The sequence below is a fragment of the Amia ocellicauda genome, chromosome 4 (assembly GCF_036373705.1).
Source record: "Amia ocellicauda isolate fAmiCal2 chromosome 4, fAmiCal2.hap1, whole genome shotgun sequence".
In the NCBI taxonomy this organism is placed as follows: Eukaryota; Metazoa; Chordata; class Actinopteri; order Amiiformes; family Amiidae; genus Amia; species Amia ocellicauda.
The window spans coordinates 45,673,756-45,698,146 of NC_089853.1; the positions used below are offsets into that span (position 1 = coordinate 45,673,756).

Genomic DNA, 24,391 nt, shown 5'->3' on the forward strand with positions numbered 1-24,391 from the left:
CACTCCAAAAGATGTTAGCATAGTTTTAGTGTAATGACTTGGATTTGTTATAGCATCGCATTGCAACTTGGTTATTATAATAATAATATTTTTTCTGTCCTTTAAATCAGAAAAATAACCATCACTGAACCCAATTTGAAACAATCTACATTTATTATTCACAGTGCTTCAGCATGCTGTCTTCAAATGTAGAACAATTGTGGAAATGAGTCATCCTTTTTCAGCATTTGTACAAATATCGCAGACTCACGGTATGCCACAAAATGTGGTATTAGTGTCCATTCAAATGCAAAGACTGCCTCCAAAAGAAAAAAGGCTGCTTCATATACCTTAGCTTTCATATGTGCTTTTATCAATAATCTGAACTTGGGTGACTGGGGTGCCTGTTTGCTCTTTAATGTTGAATGGCCTGGGAACTAAGGAATGATTTGTCAAGAAAGAAATTAAGCTTTTGAAATCAGTGAAAGGTTTCTGGTCTGTGTTTTGTATGAGGACCTTTTCTATGTATTACATGCTCCAAACAAAATACAAAAGCATTGTTTCTATATATAATTAGTGTCCACAATCAGTGATCCAAATGAATATCGCAAATGTGTTCTTAGTCTTTTTAAATTCATGGCACCAGGCCATGGCTTAGAATTGCATAGAGGAATGTTTGTGTTTTGTTTCTCACAGTTTCCAAATACATACTTGAAAAGCAAAAAAGCTAAACTTTGCATTTTAGTTTGAAAAAATGTGAATGAAAAAGTTTAGTAACATGACGGTAGAGTAGCCAGACTTCTAAAAGGAAAAAATAAGGCCAGTCATAGCAAGTGACCGACTGTTGCTCCTTCTGAGGGATGCGTTACTGTATCTTTGTCCTGTGGAGAAAGTCTGTCCGTCGTGACCCCACTGTACCACAGGTGGAAAGAGGTGATTGGGCGAAGGGGACCCGCTATGACGTGTGGGTGGACTGATCTTCCTCTTCATCTTTATTCGGGGGCGTGGCCGTCAGCAGTTCGGTGTCAGCGTGGACCTCCTCGTCATCTGATTGGACGACGGGGGTCTCTGCCCCTTCCTCGCTGGTGTCCAGGCTGTAGGGGTCAGTTGAGGCTGAGGAGGTGGAGGATATGCGCGACTTCAACTCCCTGCCTTTGGGGACCTGAAGCGTGATCTCATCTTTGTAGACCTCGTCCTCTTCCTCCTCATCATCATCATCTGTCAACCAAGACAACAAAGACAACAATGCATCAGCTGTTTTGGAGCCTTACCGTAGCTTCGTTTTTGTGCCGAGTCACTGAAGCGTCTGTGCTGCAGGCAACTCCTTGAAAAGGCTTAAGAACATAATGCTGATAATCTCCTCCGATACCATCAGCAGGAGCCTCCCCAGGCCTTATGCACACATGTATCTGTGTTTCAAGTCTCATCGAAAGTCTTTGTGCACATCAGTGAATAACAGAATAAACTCCCCACACCAGAATATAAGCACATCAAACCAATAACAAGCCAAGTTTTTAAAAGCAAAATCCCTGTGGTTTTCTGATAAACTTCTAATTTGCCTCTCAGTTACTTTGTTGAATCAGTTGAGGGCTCAGTTAAGAAACTGCCAGATCACTTCAAACAGTATGTAGGAGACGTGTGATTTCCTACTGAGAGGTGCACTGGCCATAATTGGTTGACAGGGATGAATTCAAATATACAAAATACGAAATATACATTGTGTAATTCGTTGAGAACAAAATGACGTAACAACAGTCAATGGAAACCAAAATCACCAACCGATTGAGGGCTGGATTCAAAGTCACACTGAAAATCAAAGTAAACAATTGAAATCACAGGCTGTTCCAACTTGCGTGAATTTCATCACGGCAACTCATAATGTGACTCAGTAATGTGTATGGCCCCTACGTGCCTGTATGCACTCCCGACAACGTCTGGGCATGCTCCTGATGAGACGGCAGTTGGTGTCCTGGGGGATCTCCTCCCAGACCTGGATCAGGGCATCAGTGAGCTCCTGGACAATCTGTGGCACTGCTTGGCAGCGGTGGATGCACCGATACATTCTCAATTGGATTCAGGTCTTGGGAACGTGAGGGCCAGTCAATGGCATCAATACCTTCGTCATCCAGGAACTGCCTACACACTCTGGCCACATGAGGCCGGGCATTGTCCTGCACCAGGAGGAACCCAGGGCCCACTACACCAGCATAAGGTCTGACAATGGGTCTGAGGATTTCATCCCAGTACCTAACAGCAGTCGGGGTACCATTGGCTAGCACGTGGAGGTCTGTGCGACCCTCCAACGATATGCCTCCCCAGACCATCACTGACCCACCACCAAACCGGTCATGCTGGATGATGTTGCAGGCAGCATAATGTTCACCTGTCACATGTGCTCAGTGTGAACCTGCTCTCATCTGTGAAGAGAACAGGGTGCCAGTGGCGGACCTGCCAATTCTGGTGTTCTCTGGCGAATGCCAATCGAGCTGCACGGTGCTGGGCTGTGAGCACAGGTCCCATTAGAGGACGTCGGGCCCTCATGCCACCCTCATGGAGTCTGTTTCTGACAGTTTGGTCAGAAACATGCACACCAGTAGCCCGCTGGAGGTTCCTCCTCGCACAAAGGAGCAGATACCAGTCCTGCTGCTGGGTTGATGCTCTTCTACGGCCCTGTCCATCTCTCCTCGTGTAATGGCCCGTCTCTTGGTATCTCCTCCATGCTCTTGAGACTGTACTGGGAGACACAGTAAACCTTCTTGCAACGGCACGTATGGATGTGCCATCCTGGAGGAGCTGAACTACCTGTGCAACCTGAATGGGCTGCAGGTACCGCCTCATGCTACCAGTAGTGACAAGGACACTAGCAAAACTCAAAACTAGAGAAGAATCAGTCAGGAAGGATAAGGAGAGAGCAATTGTCTGTGGCCACCACCTGCAAAACCATTCCCTTTTTGGGGGTTGTCTTGCTGTTGCCTCTCCAGTGCACCTGTTGTCACTTTCATTTGCACAAAAACAGGTGACATTGATTCACAATCGCTTAGGCTTCCTAACTGGACAGATTGATATCCCTGAAGTTCAATTGACTTGGTGTTATACTGTGATGATTACGTGTTCCCTTAATTTTTTTGAGCAGTGTAGTTTGTCTGAAAGTTGTTGTTTTTTTGGCACGGACGGAGGGATTCTGTTATTTCTCCTACCTGGCAAAGGCGAAGCAATGACACCCTCATCAGCTCCAGAGTTCAGGAAGACGTCTAAGGCCTCCTGATCAGAGATGTCCATCAGGTCCATCTGCTCCAGCATATCCACGTTCACCTCCATGGACGAGATGCTGCCGATGGGTGCTATTGGGGGTGGGAGGGAGAAAGAAAAAGCTTCAAATCAATTCTCAATCTCTCTGCTGCTAAATGTCAAAGACTGCATCAGTATAATTGGGATTAATCTTACTCAGGGGTCTGAAACTCTAGTCCTGGAGGCCTACAGTTTCTGGGAGATTCATGGGTAACTTCAAATGGACAATGAGAAGAAGCTGGATGCATTAAACACCTTAATTATGTTTTATCACAACTTTCCCATTAACTAGAGTAAGGACTTCAGTGTGTTCCGATATTTGGACTTCGGTGTGAAGGATCTGGCATATTTGGGGAATGTTCTGGACTGTTGACTCACGCCTCTTGTGTTCAATCTGCAGGTGTGCGGTGGAGAGGAAGACATCGACGTCATGCTGGAAGACCTCCTCGAAGAAGCGCTGCCTCTCCCTCAGCTTCATCTGCTGAGCAGCGTCCATCTCCAGCACCCTCTGGGCATGCTCAGTCTCCGCTGGTGAACGACAACAGGCCAGTCAGACACACACAGCTCTCTTTAAAAAAACTCTTATATTTCACCGACAATGGATTGGTCAAGTTTTGCTCACAATTTTTCCCCCTGTGGAGTACTTTTAATTGCCTCTTCATTTCCCTAGACCTTTATAAAATCATTGACACTATGTTTGCAGAAATATCTCTAATACTAGTCTTTCTTGTAGTTATAGTGTGCTTGCCTGCTTGGTCTTCAATAAGTGTCTGGTCAGAGGGAGTGAAGCAAAAGCCAGTCTTCAGTGCTAACCAGACGTGGCAGTCCAATTGCCCGGGTACTAGCATGTTATTTCATATTACACACTTCAATGTTGGCAGCCCCTCCCAAAAAACAAAATTACCTCTACTTGAACCAGCTTGGAGAAGATAGGATTTCAGATAAAAGGTTTGCTCTCAATAGAAGGGTTATTTTAAATTGCTGGGACCCCCCTGTCTAATATTTAAAAAACTACTGGTCTCAAACAAAGCATATTATTTTTGAGTTTGATACTTTTTCTTTTTCTGTGGGCCTCTGCCCTTTTGGAAAGATCAAATGGCAAGAGATTGGATATTTCTTGACAGGTAGGTACATGAATCATTCGCAATGCCCTCACCGCCTCTGGGGTTTAGAACATGTCTTTCTGCACTTTTCTGCCTAGTAACGGCTCGCTGTCCTTACAAAAGATCTCCAACAATTCAGATAATAATAATAATAATAATAATAATAATAATAATAATAATAATAATAATAATAATAATAATAAATAACTGAGCAGGTCAAGAGCCATGAAAAAGAGCAGAACATGAAAACTATGAGATCGACGAGTCTGAAAATTATGGCATTATGGCTCGGGGCCTGCAGGGGGCATTGAAGTAAAGGATTTAGAAATAAAAAAAGAAAACTTGACGAATGTGCCGTGGCTAACTGTCGAGGCCCATTCTGTCTGTTGCAAACATCTTCCCATAAGCTTCAAAATCAGCCCCAGATCCAAGAATTAAAAGCAGAAGAGTCTTCTGTAAAGAGCAGAATGCAGAAGTCGATCAAAAGGGCTCAAAACCTGAGCCGCTTTGATTTTCTGACTAGTGCTGTCAGCGCAGTTCTGGGACCGCGTGTAATCACACCAGCTCCTGGACAGGAAATCAATGTGGAAATCCCTCAAGGAGCTTCAGGGAATGTGTATGTGTGTGTGTGTGTGTGTGTGTGTGTGTGTGTGTGTGTGTGTGTGATGGAGGGATGAAGGGACTGGTGAACAGAACAGCATATTCCCACCCCTCTCCTTGCTGTCCCACATTCTTGCAGGTTGATGATGATGGTTTAAACAGTCATCAGAAGAGCCCTGATTAGACTCCAGTTTCCCAGTCTCTGTGTTATAAACTAGACTTAAAAAACTTGTGCACTAAAGGGTTTGCCACATATTCTTTTTTAATCTTTGCCCCGTCTTGTGCATTATTGTGAGCTGTATAGTGGCATTCTATCATATTGATACCTTCAGCTTTACAGAAACTTTTATTTTATTTTATTTATTTTTCTGGTCCACGAGCACACTGGAAGCTACAAGGAAGCTCATTCATCTTTGGCTAACGTGATGTTTTAAGGGTCCCTCCCTGTGCAGTTTTTTGCTTGCCTTTGCTTTTTTAAGGTCAACCTATCAGTTCAATGGTCAAATTGATCTTGTTTTTGACAATCGCAAACAGATGACATCCAGTGGCATCAGCACATTCATCAACATCTCCGCTCCTGCTGATAGGGCAGAGAGGCCGAGACAGACCCCGCGTAGCGTGCGCCTCTCTCAGTGAGCTGAGAGGCTGTGATGTCTCTTAATGGGCACCTGTTATCTCAGCAGCCATTGTGTAACTCTATTACATTTTCAATAGCATTCGGCACTGGGCTTAAGCACCGTGCCGGCAGAGAGAACTGAACACTGACTCAACACAGTGCTGTGAGATGGAACAAACTTCGCCAGTTGTTCTGATTTTACCCCCTCTGTCACAGCTGTTTCACACAGACATAGACCCTTAATGAAGAGAGGGAGAGAGCTGGTAACTGTAGTGTGTTTGGAGAGGCCCTCTGTGCGAACTGCATTCCTACATTCCCCACATATTGAGACTGTAGCCTAAACAACTCGTTAATTAATTAAGTCACGGCTTCTTTTTTTCCCCTCCGCATCTGCTGCGGTCACTCAAAGAAATTAAGAAAAACTTGAACAGCAGGCAGACAGATTGTATCACTTTTGGCTTTCAACAACTATGGGTGTTACCCTCCTTTTATTGTAATAACAAATCATGCCTTTTTACTGTACAGAATTGATTTCAGTGGATCTTCCCTTCAATTTATTTGCTGTCAGACTAGTTTGACATTTTACATGTTTTATTGTATTTAAAATCGTAAAATGAGAACACAAAGATGCATTTTAGGATCTAATAAAGCACTGTGAGGAGAATTTATGTTTATTTCTCTTTTTGTAAAACGGAGCCACATTCCTATAGAAGTCTACTAGACATAACATAGGAGAAAACAAATTAAATAAAAATCTATATCCGGGCATGGTTTATTCATTTCAGGATGGTGTACTATTTTGTGTGCATGTACTTTTTAATTTGTGCACAACATTTATTAAATTGCAAATGATTATTATGACTTCAAATTCTTGGACATGGTTTAATTAATGGTAAAAAATGTAAAAATGCTTACTACTAAATTGGGGCCACACATTTATATAGGGGCTCTGTAACATTCCAGAAGCCCAGGTGTAATCAGAAATCCTACAGTATCAGCTATATTATAACCCCACTGTATTGTTTGGTAATTGACTGTGGGAAGCTTGTATTTCTGGCTTGGCACAGACACTGTGAAGTGCAGACTGTCAGGGATCAGCTTTCTTTTGAAATGTTGCATTGAATTCACTATATGCCAAACCACACTAGCCCTGGGATGCAGAGCCACACCTCACTTAATGGTATCACAACCAATTTGGTCCCTCATCACTTGTATAATTTTTAACAGATTTCAACCCACAGGCTTCAAATATAACAGCTGTTTTAAAAAAACATTTACAAATGAGCATCAAAATGCCAAGCAAAGTATATAATAATGTGCAACATGTTGTTGAGGTCAACCATTTCCCTCTGTTAAGTTTTGGCCCAGCGTGTGAATTATCCGAGCTGCGACACCGTTGCTCCACTGATCGATTGTGAACTCCTGGATGCTCAGTGGCAGCTCGTGCACCCAAGCAACCCTCTGAGCTGCCGTTATGGGATTTGTTCTGCCCCAAATCAGAGACATGACCCTAAGCCACCCCTTCACATGCCAAACAGCCGTCAGACACAGACAGAGCAAATCCTCAGAGGACAGGTCACTTAACAGATCGTGTCCAATCCTGCCCGAGATGCCCTCCAGCTAATTCAGTTTCAGTTTCTTTTAGTTAAGGGTTGCAGTGTTATACGACCAGGCTGATTATCTTCTTCAGAAAGAAACATCAAAGTTACACTTCCCACCCCAAGGAAGCTCTGCGGAGGTGTGTGTCTTTCTAAGTGTTGTATTTGATTCCAATAATTTGCCTGAAGGAAATGAGTGAATATGAAGGTTTTGCACAACACTTTACAATACTGTGACCACAAACAAGATCAATTTAGGACACTACAATCAGCTGAAAACTTAAAAATTACAATCTGTACAATGTTTTTTTGTTTTTTTTTAATGCCTTGTTATTTTCAGTGTGCCTGCTGTTTAGTCCAACAGAAACCCTTTCCATTCAGGAGGCAAATTAGACTAATGATTTAACCCAGTGTGCTGCTCTGACAAGCAGGATTCGACAGCAGAGAAAGGACTCCTTGTCGGTATACAATGTGAGAGGGACTCGGCTCTGAGGAACTTGCAATTAATCACTAAAACACTCCCTTCTTTGCCATATTCTGTGCTGTTTCATTTCGGTAGAATGTTTGTGATGAATGGCCAAATTAGGGCATTTTCCCATGAAGCACATTTGGTACACAATGTGCAGGAGAGAGGGCGTAGTTGTTATGGATTCACTGGGCTTGTTTTATAGCCCACGCATTATTTTAATGAACTCTAAAGGCCCCGGGTAGGGAAAGGAAAGCTCTTTAAATTATGTCTGGCTGTGCTGAAGGAGAAGGGGGAGAAGGCAGCTTGATCTCAGTCATCGAAAGAAATTAGTGTCAGTTTACCCAGCTATGAAGGAGACAGTGAAGGTTCACCTCCCATTGTCAGCTTCTTGCTGGTCTTCATGGGAGGTCTTGACCAATCAGAACAATTCAGCCTGGCACTGTGTGAGTCAGCTGCCAATGTGTGGAAAGCCTGTGCACACAGAGAAATATGTATCTTCATGCAAGACTCTACAGTTCTGGCTGAAAGCCTCTAGAACAAATACTTCTCAGCATAATTCCTTAGGAGTGAAACTCAAGTTGCCTGATGCCCATTTATAGTTTTGTAATTGTTGTAGCATAAACTGTTTGCCGAAAGAGCGGATGGATCCTCAAGTGAATGAAGTATAGTCCCAGTGTCTCGCTGCGGCGTAAGGAAGCTGCCATGGCGGTAGTGTAACAATGTTTGCAGTAGGCTGAGCAATCTCTGGGAACAAAATTAAATGATTAGTGTAATTTAAAAGAGTTGACAATGTTAGATGGATACCAACAATCCAGACTGCCGGTTTTGATTTAATAATATACACTCACCTAAAGGATTATTAGGAACACCATACTAATACTGTGTTTGACCCCCTTTCGCCTTCAGAACTGCCTTAATTCTACGTGGCATTGATTCAACAAGGTGCTGAAAGGATTCTTTAGAAATGTTGGCCCATATTGATAGGATAGCATCTTGCAGTTGATGGAGATTTGTGGGATGCACATCCAGGGCACGAAGCTCCCGTTCCAACACATCCCAAAGAGGCTCTATTGGGTTGAGATCTGGTGACTGTGGGGGCCAGTTTAGTACAGTGAACTCATTGTCATTGTCAATTTGAAATGATTCGACCTTTGTGACATGGTGCATTATCCTGCTGGAAGTAGCCATCAGAGGATGGGTACATGGTGGTCATAAAGGGATGGACATGGTCAGAAACAATGCTCAGGTAGGCCGTGGCATTTAAACGATGCCCAATTGGCACTAAGGGGCCTAAAGTGTGCCAAGAAAACATCCCCCACACCATTACACCACCACCACCAGCCTGCACAGTGGTAACAAGGCATGATGGATCCATGTTCTCATTCTGTTTACGCCAAATTCTGACTCTACCATCTGAATGTCTCAACAGAAATCGAGACTCATCAGACCAGGCAACATTTTTCCAGTCTTCAACTGTCAAATTTTGGTGAGCTTGTGCAAATTGTAGCCTCTTTTTCCTATTTGTAGTGGAGATGAGTGGTACCCGGTGGGGTCTTCTGCTGTTGTAGCCCATCTGCCTCAAGGTTGTACGTGTTGTGGCTTCACAAATGCTTTGCTGCATACCTCGGTTGTAACGAGTGGTTATTTCAGTCAAAGTTGCTCTTCTATCAGCTTGAATCAGTCGGCCCATTCTCCTCTGACCTCTAGCATCAACAAGGCATTTTCGCCCACAGGACTGCCGCATACTGGATGTTTTTCCCTTTTCACACCATTCTTTGTAAACCCTAGAAATGGTTGTGCGTGAAAATCCCAGTAACTGAGCAGATTGTGAAATACTCAGACCGGCCCGTCTGGCACCAACAACCATGCCACGCTCAAAATTGCTTACATCACCTTTCTTTCCCATTCAGACATTCAGTTTGGAGTTCAGGAGATTGTCTTGACCAGGACCACACCGCTAAATGCATTGAAGCAACTGCCATGTGATTGGTTGGTTAGATAATTGCATTAATAAGAAATTGAACAGGTGTTCCTAATAATCCTTTAGGTGAGTGTATAAGTGTGCTGCTGCAAAGGTATAAATCAGTGCACAATTTACCAGTGCTGTTGTAAAATATATACATCCAGAATAACCAGTTGGTCTTTCCAAAAACATTGGCATATTTTCAATTTGTTTTACAGTATTAATACAAATACACCGATCAGCCATAACATTATGACCACTGACAGGTGAAGTGAATAACACTGACAATCTCATTATCATGGCACCTGTCAGTGGGTGGGATATATTAGGCAGCAAGTGAACATTTTGTCCTCAAAGTTCATGTGTTAGAAGCAGGAAAAATGGGCAAGCGTGAGGATCTGAGCGACTTTGACAAGGGCCAAATTGTGATAGCTAGACGACTGGGTCAGAGTCTGCAGCTCCCGGTCTGCAGTGGTCAGTACCTATCAAAAGTGGTCCAAGGAAGGAAAAGCGGTGAACCGGCGACAGGGTCATGGGCGGCCAAGGCTCATTGATGCACGTGGGGAACGAAGGCTGACCCGTGTGGTCCGATCCAACAGACGAGCTACTGTAGCTCAAATTGCTGAAAAAGTTAATGCTGGTTCTGATAGAAAGGTGTCAGAACACACAGTGCATCGCAGTTTGTTGCGTATGGGGCTGCGTAGCCGCAGACCAGTCAGGGTGCCCATGCTGACCCCTGTCCACTGCCGAAAGCGCCTACAATGGGCACGTGAGCATCAGAACTGGACCACAGAGCAATGGAAGAAGGTGGCCTGGTCTGATGAATCACGAGTTCAAGGTGTTGACTTGGCCTCCAAATTCCCCAGATCTCAATCCAATCGAGCATCTGTGGGATGTGCTGGACAAACAAGTCCGATCCATGGAGGCCCCACCTCGCAACTTACAGGACTTAAAGGATCTGCTGCTAACGTCTTGGTGCCAGATACCACAGCACACCTTCAGAGGTCTAGTGGAGTCCATGCCTCGACGGGTCAGGGCTGTTTTGGCAGCAAAAGGTGGACCTGCACAATATTAGGCAGATGGTCATAATGTTATGGCTGATCGGTGTATATTTTCAATAGTATTTAAAATAATAAGAATACACTTCAATTAAAGATCTATTTTAGTTATTATCATGTGTTTGCTTCTCCTGTTTGGACAAGCATATTGAGATGGTCAGGATAGGGCAGCTCCAGATTTAAATAAGATTAGTAATCTCCAGGGAGAGCTTCAGCTAAGACTTTTTTTTTCAGGCTTTTAAAACCCCTCTAAATTAGAAATAAAGTTAAGATGATCTGACTGTGTAGTGTATTGTGATCACGTTGAGGTAACACAACCATCTCCATTCAGCTCTGTAGACGCAGTAGTAAATGAAGAACGTGAAATTATTAGTTGGTCTACATCTATGACCGAATACAAGGTACAATCAATATAGATCGCACAGGACCCGAGAGATAAGAAAGAAATTCAGAAGATTTACGCTGCCCGACTAAGTGATATTGACCAAGTGACAGTGACTCTAAATTTGAACTAACTGGATGTTATTTAATAAATGCTGTTGCACTGCTGGACAGTATGGAAATATAGTTTTTACCCATGGTATCAACTAGAAAAGAGAGACAAAGAAAAATTAAATACACACACAAGTGTTACAGAGATTTATTTTATTTTATTTTATTTAACTTGGCGACTACATGGTTAATGTCCAGGTCCCTAGGAGTCATACCTTACAAGGAGGTGTTTCAGTACTTCTTCAACGTGTCTATTTTAAGCAGCTCGAGCAAGCCTTGTCAAACCAGCTTAAATCCCACTCAAAAAGCCTCTGCAGGGACAAACATGCGAGGCTGGGAACTTAGCACCTTCCAATCACATCAGGCCTCCGTGCAGACACTGACTGCCTGGGAAGCCCCAGTTGATGGTAGTACAGCTTATGTAAATTCAGATCCTGCACTGCACTGAGGTGCACTAAGTTGGCTGTGGTTCAAAAACATCCACATGAAATACACTGTGAAATTAAGTTTTTGTTATTAAAAATATTTTCATATTGCACCCAATTATAGTGTTGTCTAGTAGAGAGATTGACTCAAGTTAATGACTTCAAAAACTGCCACTGCTGACCACGAGGAGCTACTTCAAATCAGGAGCAGGTTTCCTCTACACAAAGGAAGAACCCGAGAGTGTAAATGCATTTGTGCTCTTAGAATATAATGAACGCATTTTACAGCTTCGGGCATTAACATGTGCCTCTTTAGCCTTCACTGAGGACTTTAGATTAGGCCTATGAGGAACATCAGGGGATCAAGAGAAATCCTCTCACGTTTCATCAGGAATAGGGCTCTCCCCGGATCACCGTCTGCTATCACGGAGCTCTGCATGGCAAGGACATATTTTACAAAGCCTTTCTGTGATGTGTAGCACTGCTGAGCTTCAAAGTAATTTCAGATAAGCGTTCTGGCAGAGACTGCCTCAAGATACTGTACAAAGTAAGCCTGCATCCCCCCCTGTAACGTTTCTGTAAAATGCTTCATGTCAAGAGTGGCTGCCTCTAAAAGGAAAATTGACTCTTTCAGAGGTCTTGTTAACTTTAAGGTTGTGTCTGTGGTCAATATTATTAGGAAATAAAGATTGGTTTTAGTATTTTGTTTATATATATTTTTTATTTTCATTTCACGTTTATGTAACTTTTGGAGATAAAGGGACAATTCCCATCTCAAAGAAATGAGAAAAACAAGATTATTCTCAGATTACATTTTTCCTGCTTCTAACACATCAACTTTGAGGACAAAATGTTCATTTGCTGCCTAATATATCCCACCCACTGACAGGTGCCATGATAACAAGATTATTCACTTCACCTGTCAGTGGTCATAATGTTATGGCTGATCGGTGTATAAGTGCGTTACTGCAAAGGTATAAATCGTACACAATTAAGGCAAGCGATTAAATGTTACCTGTCAAAATCACCACCCATTTCGGGACATACTTCTTTACGTTTAATTTTATTACTTTTTTTTTTCTAAAATTTGGATGGTTGGAATTTTGCACAGAAGCCCCTGAGGGTAATAATAATAAAAAGCTAAATTAAATGGAACACGATTGCTTTTATTTTATTTTTTTATTTTATCCCTTAGGTATAGTTGCTGCTCTCAGAGTTCATTAGGAGGGATGGAGTGAATCGTCAGCGCTGGCAGCGTCAACAGTGCCGAGCAGGCAACGTCTCTTTCACTGCCTTATGTAACTAAACACAGTTACCAGTCAGTCGGAGAGATGGAGTTACACAACCCTTAAAGTGGCAGATAAACTCAGGATTGGCTCCAATTGCTTTGAATGCATTAGAAGAAAAAGAAAAAGAAAACTACAACTAAAAACAACATTATATTTCCTAATTTTGTAATTCAAATAACGCAGTTACAAGCTCTTAAATGGGTAGAGCAATCGTTAATGGTTATAACCTAGATTCACCTACAGAATAAAGTTTCTGATCCAATTTTTAATTCATAATTCATAAGAAAAATGAAATATTTACCTATTTCACTGGATGATGAAGACACACTTTAAAAAATGCCTAAATACCTGAGTGTGCAGTTATTCTTTTTATTCATTTTTTCTAGACTCCATCAGGAAATACATGAAATAGGGGAAGGGAATTCTCGAATGTTGTCTGTCCCATTATATGGATCGATCCAGGACAGTATATGGTGAAATTGATTTTCAGAACATTGTCGTCTATCTTCTCTCAGACCTGGACCTTGTGGATCTGACCTCTCTGACCCCTGGACAGAGGATGGCAATGAATGTGGAGACCACAGTGCCGGGAGCTTCATTACACTGTGCTACACAATCACTTTCTCAGCCTTCCTACCACTGCATCCAGACAGCCAAATGGGAAACGTAATGAGGTCCTTAACCCTCCCTGTCAGATATCTGCCCTTAGCTCTTCCCATCTCTCTGTGCGATTGATTGATCTGCATGTGCACAGTAATCGTCAAACTAACGACATTTGGAGATGGAAGAAGGAAGGCAAGGCAAATGAAGCAAAGTACCATTAAACGCTACCATTACCAATCAGATCAACGGTTGGCATCCAGCCTGCACTTAAAAAAAAAAAATTGTGGTGGCGTACAGAGCCAAAACTCGTGGCATAACTGGCATGGGAGTTATGTGAAGAAAGAAAGGGAGGAAGGAAGTAAGAAAGAAAGAGTAAAGCGGCAGTAATTAACAAGTTTAACCTTGACTAAATCAGGCATGACAAAGCTGTACATTTAAATTTTTTTGTGACAACTGAGAGAGAGGTGGTATTAGGGCACAGGTCCAGAAGGAAGAGGATGGGGTTGGCAGGCACATACGAGAGGCCTCTTCTTACAAAGACAAACAGAATTCTCTACATGACTGAGAAAGTGAAACCCTTTTCAAAGGGGGACAAAACCAGGGGTCATGGGGTGCGAGGCTTGGTTTGCTGCACTCTGTGGACAGGAAGCTGGCTGAGAAGCTCTTTATGCCATCCACACGGTGCACAATGGAGACAGCTCTGTGTTTTTCCCCCCTCAGCACAGAGGCTCTTTGACTGGTGAAGTCACACTTTGGTTTTTTTCTCTTTTTCAATCTACAGACTGGGGCTGACTCATTTTAGGAGCCACCCATGAAAAGCGAGGATGTTATTATACACGTTCTGCCTGAACGTATCTTCACTTTCCAGGAAAATAACCCCAAAATGATTGAAGAGCAGAAATCTAGTCAACTGCAAGATAAACAAAAACACCCTAGAGATTTCAACCTGTAACCAAAGAACTTAAATCTCATGATTGTTGATGGAATAAAACTCTAAAATTAGCTTAACAAAAAACATAATCATGATCAGTGATGGCTGTTGGAATCCGAATTTCGCAAAATAGTTTTGACAGCGTTGTATTGTTAAACACGCTTAAATACATGTGACAGGTTATGAGCCGAGGGAAAGAGGCATGTATTATATAAGTGGAATAAAATAGTAGTTACATGATGAAGCAGATCTAGGTTACATGAAGGTCTGATACTATCTTACAAAGTTTTTCAAACAAAGCAGCAATGTGAATTTGTGTTATCCCTGGGACTGGGAGGGCTGTGAGAGCTCCTGCCAGTATCTGGGGAGTCGATGATGGTAAAAGCACATGACTGCTTGTGATTCATTCCTGCTCGGCTCCACCGAAGCTGAAGGTCAAGTCTGCTTTTAAAGTGCATTCTGTGTAACTTTGCACACTGCATAAATGGGCAGAAACTGTGAAATCTCTGACTGTGTGCTCGCTTCACCATTTACATAACAAGAGGCTTCGTCTACCAAGCAAAGGAGTTGTTAAGTTTGTGAAACTCTTAGATTGTCTCCACCGTTCTATCCTGACCTTCGTTAGACCTCGCTTCAGTGGTTATGAAGTCAGTCTGATCGAGGTGGAACTATGGGATGAGTTCCTGAATGACTAGGAAAATAAAGTCTAGCATTTATTTTTAGCCCAGCCTTCATTCTCTGGTGAATAACAGTGTAATTGTGCTGCAGAAATGTCAAACCTTTAGAGAGGATGGGAGGATGGGAAAGCTAAGGAAACAGTTGTTGACTTTAAATACTTAAAAACGAACATCCTTTTTTTTTACATGGTTATGTTCTGAGTAAATGCAGTACAAATGGAGATTACAGGATTGTTATAACTAAAACAAAATAGTTTTTCCTTAGGTAAAATAAACTGAAAAACAATGTTTTTTCACTTACTTTCCTCACTAATCAGCTGATGAATGTATCACTTAACAAACATTTTTGGCTTATCTGGTGTTTGCCTTAAAGAGAGAGAGAGAGAGAGAGAGAGAGAGAGAGAGAGAGAGAGAGAGAGAGAGAGAGAGAGAGAGAGAGAGAGAGAGAGAGAGAGAAAACTAAATTTAGCAAATAGCAGACATTCCTCTGATACTTAGAGTCAGATTAACTATAACAAGGTCTAGTTTATGTTTCTCCTTTTTTGGGAAAATTATTAATATTATTGCTGCTGTTGTTGTTCTTCTTCTATTTCCTCTTCTACTTCTTCTTAGTAATAAACCTTAGCCCCCCACAATAAGTTACTAATCTCTGATATTTGATTAACTTTTGAAATACATGGGTTACCTCATCCATATATGCTCTCTAATCATCAATAACAGCTTTAGTATCAGCCTTTTATTTACAGGACTAGTCAACAAGTCTATTGCATTCAAGTAAGCCATCCAAAGCATTCCCACAATCTCCGTTGGGTTTTAGCAGCACAACTATCCAATTGATGGAAGATGCCCGCAATCTGTCTCTGATCAATGACAATGTGATTTAGCTGACATTCTTGGTGACTTAATTTCATGTTCTCATTGCCCCTTTTAAAGCATAATGAGAAGTCACCGAGAATGCAGACGAAGTGCAACTCTGCAGCTGTTTCTGTGCAGTTCTTGGCTGAGACATGATGTCATGCTCTTTGGTTTATGTGGAATTAAATACTGTAGTGTCTCCACTCTCAGTCGGTGGATGTTTGATAAGATAGATTTTTAACTTTTTTTGTCTGTTGCCATGAATACACAGGAAAACCCAAACTTCTATTACAAACTGGTCATTTTTGGTGTGCATTTCTACAATTAAAAACATATTTAATTGGTCTTATACTATAATTGGTACCATTTATATATATACATATCTACAAACATAGTTAGGTCCATAATTATTTGGACAGTGACACAATTGCCATCATTTTGGCTCTGTATGCCACCACAAGAATAATCAGGAACTAAAGAGAGCTGCAGTACAAGCCTGGCATCACCAGGGAAGAAACCCAGCATCTGATGATGTCTATGGGTTCCAGACTTCAGGCAATCATTGACTGCAAAGGATTTGCAACCAAGTATTGAAACTCACATTTTAATTAATGATTATGTTAGTTTGTCCAATTACTTTTGAGCCCCTAAAATTGGGGGGAACCACATATAAAAATGGTGTAATTCCTACATCGTTCACCCAATTTGGATGTAACTACCCTCAAATTAAAGTCTACACTTAAAGCACATCTTGTGATTTTTTCCTTTAAAATCCACTGTGGTGGTGTACAGAGCCAAAATGATGACAATTGTGTCACTGTCCAAATATTTATGGACCTAACTGTATATCTGACAGATGCCAAAACATAGAGGGTGTGGAAAATGATATGATGGGACATTTCTTTCTCTGTTGATGTGCTTCTTATAATTCAATCCAGACCCTTTGCTTTGAGTTCACACTGCTTCTAAATTGTGTTGAGTGGATTATTCTTCTCAGGAAGCATTAATTTATTACAAAAGCCAAAATAAACTTTTATCTCCGCTCACTTTTTCACCTGTCTGTCCACAACTCAGTCACTTGTGCAGTCTCGGTCTACTTACACTAGCCTGGTAAAGCTGCAGCAGATCAGCAAACGTTTGAAATATATTTTAGCCATGCTAACGATGTAGCGCAGATTTTACATGCATATACATACATAATTCAAAGAAGATACTTCCTACACTGAAGATACCAATTAATAGTGATGTCTTTTGTCAACTGCTGATTTTATTACACTATGTTTCTGTTTTGTTCTGCATCAGTATGACAGCTCAATCAAAGTCCAGACCTCTGTTTCCTCTAGAGCATAATAAGTGTCTTGCTTAGCAATTTACCATATAATATTTTCTCTCTGTTCCCCACCCCCCCACATATTATTTATGGCGTTCCTCTTCTTTCAGTCCATTTGGGAACTGCTCCAGAAATTCAAAAATGGTGAATTATTAATGGTCTGGGTAATTACTGAGCTATTTGTGCTGGGCACTGCAACAGCTTTCCTTTTTATAATGACATCATTAGGAACCAGTGGTATGCTTCTCAACAATGACCATTTGTGGACAGGGCTCACTCCATTAGCCTCCCCTCATTCAGTGAGAGACTATGCTACAGTTTAATTACCTCGTTAACCGCTCGCAGTAAGGATGGCTATGGCTTTCATCCCCCAGCTACATCTTCATCTTCATTTAAGTCTTAGGCAAGAAGAAACATTTGCATGGTGGTCACATGGGTCTCCATCAGTATTTTCACCTTTTGCTATATTTTGTTCTGTGATTAAAATATCAGTTGTTGCTCCCTTTGTGGACTATCTCACTGTTTTCCCTGGATGTCAAAAGTCTTAATTCCTTTCTTTCTTTGTGGATGCAAATGTGTCAAATTCAGAAGTCTAGCTTAATGCAATACAAGCCACTTAACTCAGGGATTGTGGGCAGTTCTATTTTCATTTTGTTAAGGTGACTACTCTAGATGGTAACAATCATTTGGACGTGCACTTTCCTATACAGACAAACAGTCCATGCAGAAATCCTTGCATTTCACTCCCACTGCCATGAAAATTATAACCTTGCCAGTTCCCAGAGTACCGATGTCCTTCAGCTGTATTGTGACTGAACTACAGTGCCATAACACTTGTGTGTGTGGGGGGGTAATAAAGAATAAATTATGCTACAGGGATCCTGGTGAAAAAAGAGAGAGAAGGCTTGGGGGTGAGAGAAAGAGTGTGTAGTTATCTATCTGGCTCCATGGCACAGCCATCATATATTTTGCTGCCTGGCTCAAAATCAAAATGTATTTAAAGGTATTACATGAGATCCTTTAAAACCTTTTCCATCCCCGTGCTGCACAGGCACTAAAAATACATTGGGGAAAAATAAGCTTAAAGCATCACTTATAGTGATATTACACACAGCTACCATCACATAATGAAGGATTTCTTTGTTCCCACTTTGCCCAAGACGAGCTCTTGAGACAATCGCAAAGAATAAGATCTGCACTTTCCAACCCCAAAATGCCAAGAGACAAGTCTTCCCTGCAGCTCTTTTTAAGACTGAATTTCTGCAAGAAGCTGTTTATTAAAGTACATTTATTTTAGATCTTGTAATGTATGTAGGGCTTTCCCGCCATATCTACACAGCCAGTATGTACATTTTGTTTTTGTTTTTAAGCATATATGTATCTTTAACATTTAATTTGCTAAAATAACAGTTGGTATGGTTGTATTGTTTATCAGGCACTTGCAGTATAATTGTTCATGCTAAATCTGTGTTTAAATTAGGGGTAAATGTCTGGTTTTTAAATTCCTGAGCCATGTGTGAATTAAGGCGTATTCATGAAGCATACCTACATTACAGCATTATTTTCAGCAATGTTTAGGCTATAGCTTGGGGGTTGTAGAGGAAGCCCTTTGTATAATCTGAATCCTACTGTGTAGTAAAGTTATTTACAGTGATTTAGTGGTTATTAAATTCCCAGCATCTTGTTAATATTTACTTAAGCCTGTCACAATACTTTTAATTGTTGCGTTACAAGCTTGAAAGTGTGAAAACTATAAAGGAGGAAGATAGCATGCTTTATGGCAACACACACACACACATTCTCTCTCTCTCTCTCTCTCTCTATATATATATATATATATATATATATATATATATAGTTTAAATAAACACAATTGCCAATGGACATAAATAAATAATACAATAAAAAAATAGATCTACTAGTATTTAACATTACTGTTTGAATATATGGATTTAACTTTACTGTGCTACTGCATGTCTAGATTTCAGCCCATGTCTGTGTGTCTATGAGCAGGTGTGTTGGACGTGTGTGGGGGAAGAAGACGGGTGAATGCAACACACTTCAAAATACATCCGGTAACTGGATACCACTGGCGGTCATTATGTATAAAGTGCAATCCATTGATGTCCATTATGAAGCATGACATACCAGCCAGCATGCTTTCACTCCTGTGCAATGCTCACTTCTATCAGACTGACCAGCACTGTAATTACAAGCCACGGATCTCCACTCCCTAAACCTATTCTAGGCGCTAACCCTAATATCTCCCCTAATGTCAGCCCTAACCTGATTACAGTGAGCTCTTGGGATAATCTCCACATTGCCAGGAAGGGTCCCGATGGGGAGAATCTGTCTGGGAAGGTGTGGGGGGCAGGGGACTCTGGGATATTGACATGTCCGTGTCAACTACAGGATTAGCCTGAGTGGATTAGAAATGGAGCGATAAACCCAAACTAGCCAGGGGTTTTGTGCAAAGGCTGCTTTTTCCACAAGGCCGGACCCTGGAATATAAACAGCTCCCACCTTTGCCTTGAACCATTAACTAGCTACTATGGTTTTAGTAGGATTATTTGTGATTTTAAACTGTTAAAGCATGGTAGAAAACCAGCAATGTGTGATACAGGCCAAGATTTAAGATTTGATCAGGATTTATTTAACCCTTGTATATTTAACCCCGATCATTTCTGCAGCAATGTGCTTTTTTTAACAATGGCAACAGCTGGTCCACTTAAATCCCAAATATAAACAGTATACTCTCCAGAATACAACTGGTAGCAAAGTGCAGATATTGATCTCATTAACCTTATGGAAATCGAAGCATGAAAAGCACAGTCGACAGGTTTTGTTTTGCAATTATCTTAGAAGCTGTTTCTCAAGGAAAGCCAAGAAAGAGCTGCTCCTTAGGCTGAAATCTGACCGATGTTTTTATACCCATTCGTATGAGTATTAGAAAAGCATGTGTGTTTGTAGTCATCTCTTGATCATACTTCAGCAAGGACTTCCTTTAATTGCTCCTTTATAACTCATTCATGTAGGGTTCAGCACAGAATCGTTAAATGAAAATCTGGCAGGCATTTATTTATTGCAGACTTCAAGGACCACAGGCAAAACTGGCACTGTCCATCTTATTTTAATTTTTAATACTTGAAATTGCAAGGCTGCAATGCAATAACCTATTGCACACAGGAGAGAACTGATGTGGCTTAAACAAACCAGCTACCAACACATACCAAACAAAAACAGCAAGTCAATAGTATAAAGTTTCTTCTACAATATTACTTATATTATTATTATTATTATTATTATTATTATTATTATTATTATTATTATTATTATTGCTTCTTTCAAATTCAGATAATTGTTCCAAACATTGCCAGAATTACATCTTTATTTTTAACAAATGAAACACTCATTGTGTTACAAAAAAAAAAGTGCAATAAAATAAATCTATATATATATACTCTTACAACTTGTGTCACTCCAGCCGTGGGCAGCCCTTTTTTTTAGGTCCTGTCAGTGGCATCTCTTCCTTCTGTAGATGCCCTGTGACAGTCCTTACATAAGACGTACACCACTGTGAACATCTGGACCATCTGACCTCCCACATCTGGACTGATTGACCACGCACTGACATTAGCCATGGAGGCGAAATGTATTGTCCTGCTATAAAGAGATGACGGTGAATATCCAATGCAATGCATGACTTGTTTCCCGAAGTTGATTTCAGTGTAGGTTTCAGAATTAACTATTTTTGTTCTACATGACAGAACTTTTGATTTTAACGAGAGTTTGATTATGATGATGATGATTTGTATTATACGTTTAAATTAAATTCTGCAATTAGGAGATATGTAGTGCTTGTTTAGGACTTTTTCACACCGTGTGATCCTGGCATGAACATTATCCCTGACTGGGATTAAATCAAAACGTTGACCCAACTCTAATACAAAACTGCAACGCTGTACTCAGTGGCTGCTTCATTATTTATAAATTGCTACTTTCTTCTATTGATAAATGTAGCTGTAATGATGTACAGGTTTGTTGTTTGACTGTTATTAGCAGGTGGGTCAATGTTTTAATTTGATTAATCCAGCCCTAAGAGTCTTATCCAGATGTGGTACTTAACAGTTACTTACACACTGTACATTCAAAACATTGTCTGCAAGGCTATTTGCTAAGCATACATTAGAAAACTTACATTTCAAACCATAGCCTGTAAAATCACAGATGGATTGATTGGTTTCTGTGGGTGCTGTTTCTTATTTAAAATAACACATGTAACATGAGAAATAAAAGCTGAACTAGAGAATTAGATCATATCAATGTTTCTGAATGCCTGCAACCAGTGTATGTGTAGGTCTGCAGGGAAGATTTCCACAGCTAAGACTTGCAGCGGATATTAGTGAAATAACTGAACGAACAGTCATTGTAACTGATATAAAAATCGACTGTCCTGTAGTTGAACTGCAGACCTAAAGACCAGCTGCAAGTTTAGTGAACCTCCATAGAAACTTGAACTGACTGAATAGCATTCCGGTTGAGTAGTTATTAAAAATCATCTGATACAGATTATACTGCCAGGGTATGAGAACGAGAGGTGTTTTTGTTTTATGATTTATTAAGGTAAGAAATACACACTTTTTTAAATTATGCGTTAATGAATTCCAATTTATCTAGAAAAATTAATGCTTATTTCAAAACCTTTTTTTTTCCAACGAATAATGCACATTCCCATTATAACCACACCTATAAAAACACTTTGGTCATCTGATCTACTGCCAACTTCAATAAAGCTCTGTATCTCTTCTTCAACAGCTAAGAAACCTCCGAGCTGCAGCCTCCTCAGTTTCCATTTTGTCTGCTGTAAAGTTCAAATCCTCATAGGTCACAGTCAGTCATTTTTTATATAGATCTGTTTAAACAAAGTGAGTTGGTTGTTGGTTGCCTGGGCCCATTGTTTTAATTAATTAATATATTCAAACAATTACTTCGGCTAGGTACTTAAGAGGCTGTGGGGGATCCAGGAATGTCAAAAACAGACTTTCAAACATCAGTAAAATTTATTTAAATCCCCCCCACCCCTCCACCCACTCCCCGCCCGTGTTTGAAGGGTCTTAATGCTGTAGCCAACATGTGAGCCAGCGGTACACAAGATAAATCTGATCTGATCTCATTAACCAGCCCAGAGTCCATCTCTACCTTTGGATGACTTGCTCATTTGTCTCTGCGAGACTCTTAGTTCAACCAGTTCTGTATGATTTTCCATTGACAGTGCCCCGCGACGTCGATGCCTAGCCATCATGAGCTGCTACCTCAATCACAGTGGGCAGTGTGGTGTGAGAAACTCAAACCTGTATGAGGCTAGTGGCAGGAATGGACCACCCTCCACCATCCACACCATGGGACATGAGGTGAGAAAGAGAGGTTCCCTAATCAATTTTAGTAAGATGCATCTTTCCTCTAATAATAAATGTAAGCCCTATAATGTGTGGGTTTGTAGTTTGTTGTTAGTGGGTAGGTCAAAATTTTGCTTTAATCTGGCCCATTGTCTACATCACTGTCTTACAAACAATAGTTCTACCAAATTGTATACACATGTAGGATTTTTACACACAATATATGAGTAGGCTATCTAGTTTTCACTTGTGTTTTTGGTCACAGAGACCGTTTGTGACACACTTTCTTCTTTTTGGATATTTAACAAGAAATGGGAAAAAAATAACTGCTGTTCATTAATCCCCCTTTTGAAAACTAATCTGGATGAGCAGACTACTTAAACATGCAAGTCCTACTGGCATACTTTTGCAGATGGTATTTTAATAAGCAGACACTGCAGCCCAGACCGATGCTGCGCCCTTAACTTGAACAGAAGTACCAACTGTTTCACACAGGATGACAATAAGACACCAGAGCTGAGTCATTGTCAAGCCTGAAAACTGAGACAAACGACACAAAATGCACACACACACATCTACTCACAGGGCAGTCTCTTATTGTGGCTTGTGGACCCTGATGAGGACATGATCCTGGCAGGACGAAGCCTCTTTAGCTCGGCTCAGGTGCTGATGGTCACACACTGCAGTTTGAGAAGTGTCCTCGCTGGTTCGTCTGTCAGCAGCGGGGAGAGTGGGCTGTGGTTTGCTTCATCCTCCCTGTGAGCGGGTTTAGGAACCCTAGGTGAAGTCAGAGTGCGACCACACTATTCCCACAATCAGCTGAGCTCAATGCCCCTTGCGCTGTTGGACCTTTAGTACTGAGTAGCTTAGACTACAGGGACTGTATTATAGCAGAGTGGCCTGTACCAAGTGGACACTCACACAGGGAGATGCAAGGGGAAGCAGGGGAGGAGGTGGAAGCAGCTTTTATATAATGGGTGGAAGATACCAAGTGGGCAGAGACCTTTTTTCCTTTTTGTTTCTTGTTCCATTCAAGGGTCAAGTTCTATGAGTTAAATGCGAACCGACAGGGAACATCTCTGTGGGTTGCTTTAATGGAGGGAATATCAATGATATTGAGTGGAAATAAAAGCATTTTTCAGGCTTCACCTTTTCCAAATGCTTGTCTTCTCTCTCACACACATTTGTTTCCGCCTGTTTGGGTTCTCACGTAACTCTGAATGTTAAAGAACATCCAAAGGGTAGCTCATATCCAGCTGCTGGGTCGTCACTTTGATTTCACTTTGAAGATGTCGGTGAAGTTGCTGTTTGTGTGCTATGTTGTGTGTCGGTGTGGAACTTTTTTTAAATTCCCTGCATTTAAACTTGCTTCTCATCAGCTGTAAAACTCTGAGTATCCACAGTGCCAGGCCACATAAGCGACAATCCCACTGTGCCAGTCTCCCCAAAAGCAGATCTTGTACCCTCTAGAGACCAAAGAGCAGTGACATCACTGTCACAGGGTAACAGTGGGCCCTGTTATAACAGCTAGGCATGAGAAGAACATTTATTTTTCATTTTTATGCCACATTAATAGTAGTAATACAAATAATTCCATTAATAATAATATATAATTTATATATACACACGAGTGATAAATTAGTTGTGGAACATAACGATTGCAGATGCCAGAGGTGTACTGCATGATACAATTAAGCAATTAACATCCTATCATGCTCT

General features: G+C 41.1%; 1 protein-coding gene across 2 annotated transcripts; it reads right to left on the reverse strand.

Moving 5' to 3' along the window:
• Positions 1–134: 134 nt before the first annotated feature.
• Positions 135–23,593, reverse strand: LOC136748615 (dysbindin). 2 transcript variants are annotated; one of them, XM_066702522.1, is made up of 5 exons: positions 23,256–23,593; positions 15,393–15,457; positions 3,646–3,795; positions 3,177–3,320; positions 135–1,197 (listed from the first exon to the last, which is right to left on the reverse strand). In XM_066702522.1, the coding sequence occupies exons 3-5, from the start codon at positions 3,761–3,763 to the stop codon at positions 935–937; spliced, it is 525 nt and encodes a 174-aa protein (XP_066558619.1). In that variant the 5' UTR covers positions 3,764–3,795; positions 15,393–15,457; positions 23,256–23,593; the 3' UTR covers positions 135–934. The 2 variants fall into 2 exon arrangements, with proteins under 2 accessions (XP_066558619.1, XP_066558618.1); XM_066702521.1 differs by lacking the exon at positions 15,393–15,457 and having other exon boundaries at positions 23,256–23,591.
• Positions 23,594–24,391: the final 798 nt, after the last annotated feature.

What these genes read in the sequence shown, in the direction of transcription:
- LOC136748615 (XM_066702521.1), bottom strand. Translation starts at nt 23,298, where the DNA reads ATGTCCTCATCAGGGTCCACAAGCCACAATAAGAGACTGCCCT. An exon ending in CCACAATAAGAGACTGCCCT is followed by an intron (nt 3,796 to 23,255) that starts GTGAGTAGATGT and finishes GTCGTTCACCAG; the next exon opens with CGGAGACTGAGCATGCCCAG. An exon ending in CATTGCTTCGCCTTTGCCAG is followed by an intron (nt 1,198 to 3,176) that starts GTAGGAGAAATA and finishes CTTGGTTGACAG; the next exon opens with ATGATGATGATGAGGAGGAA.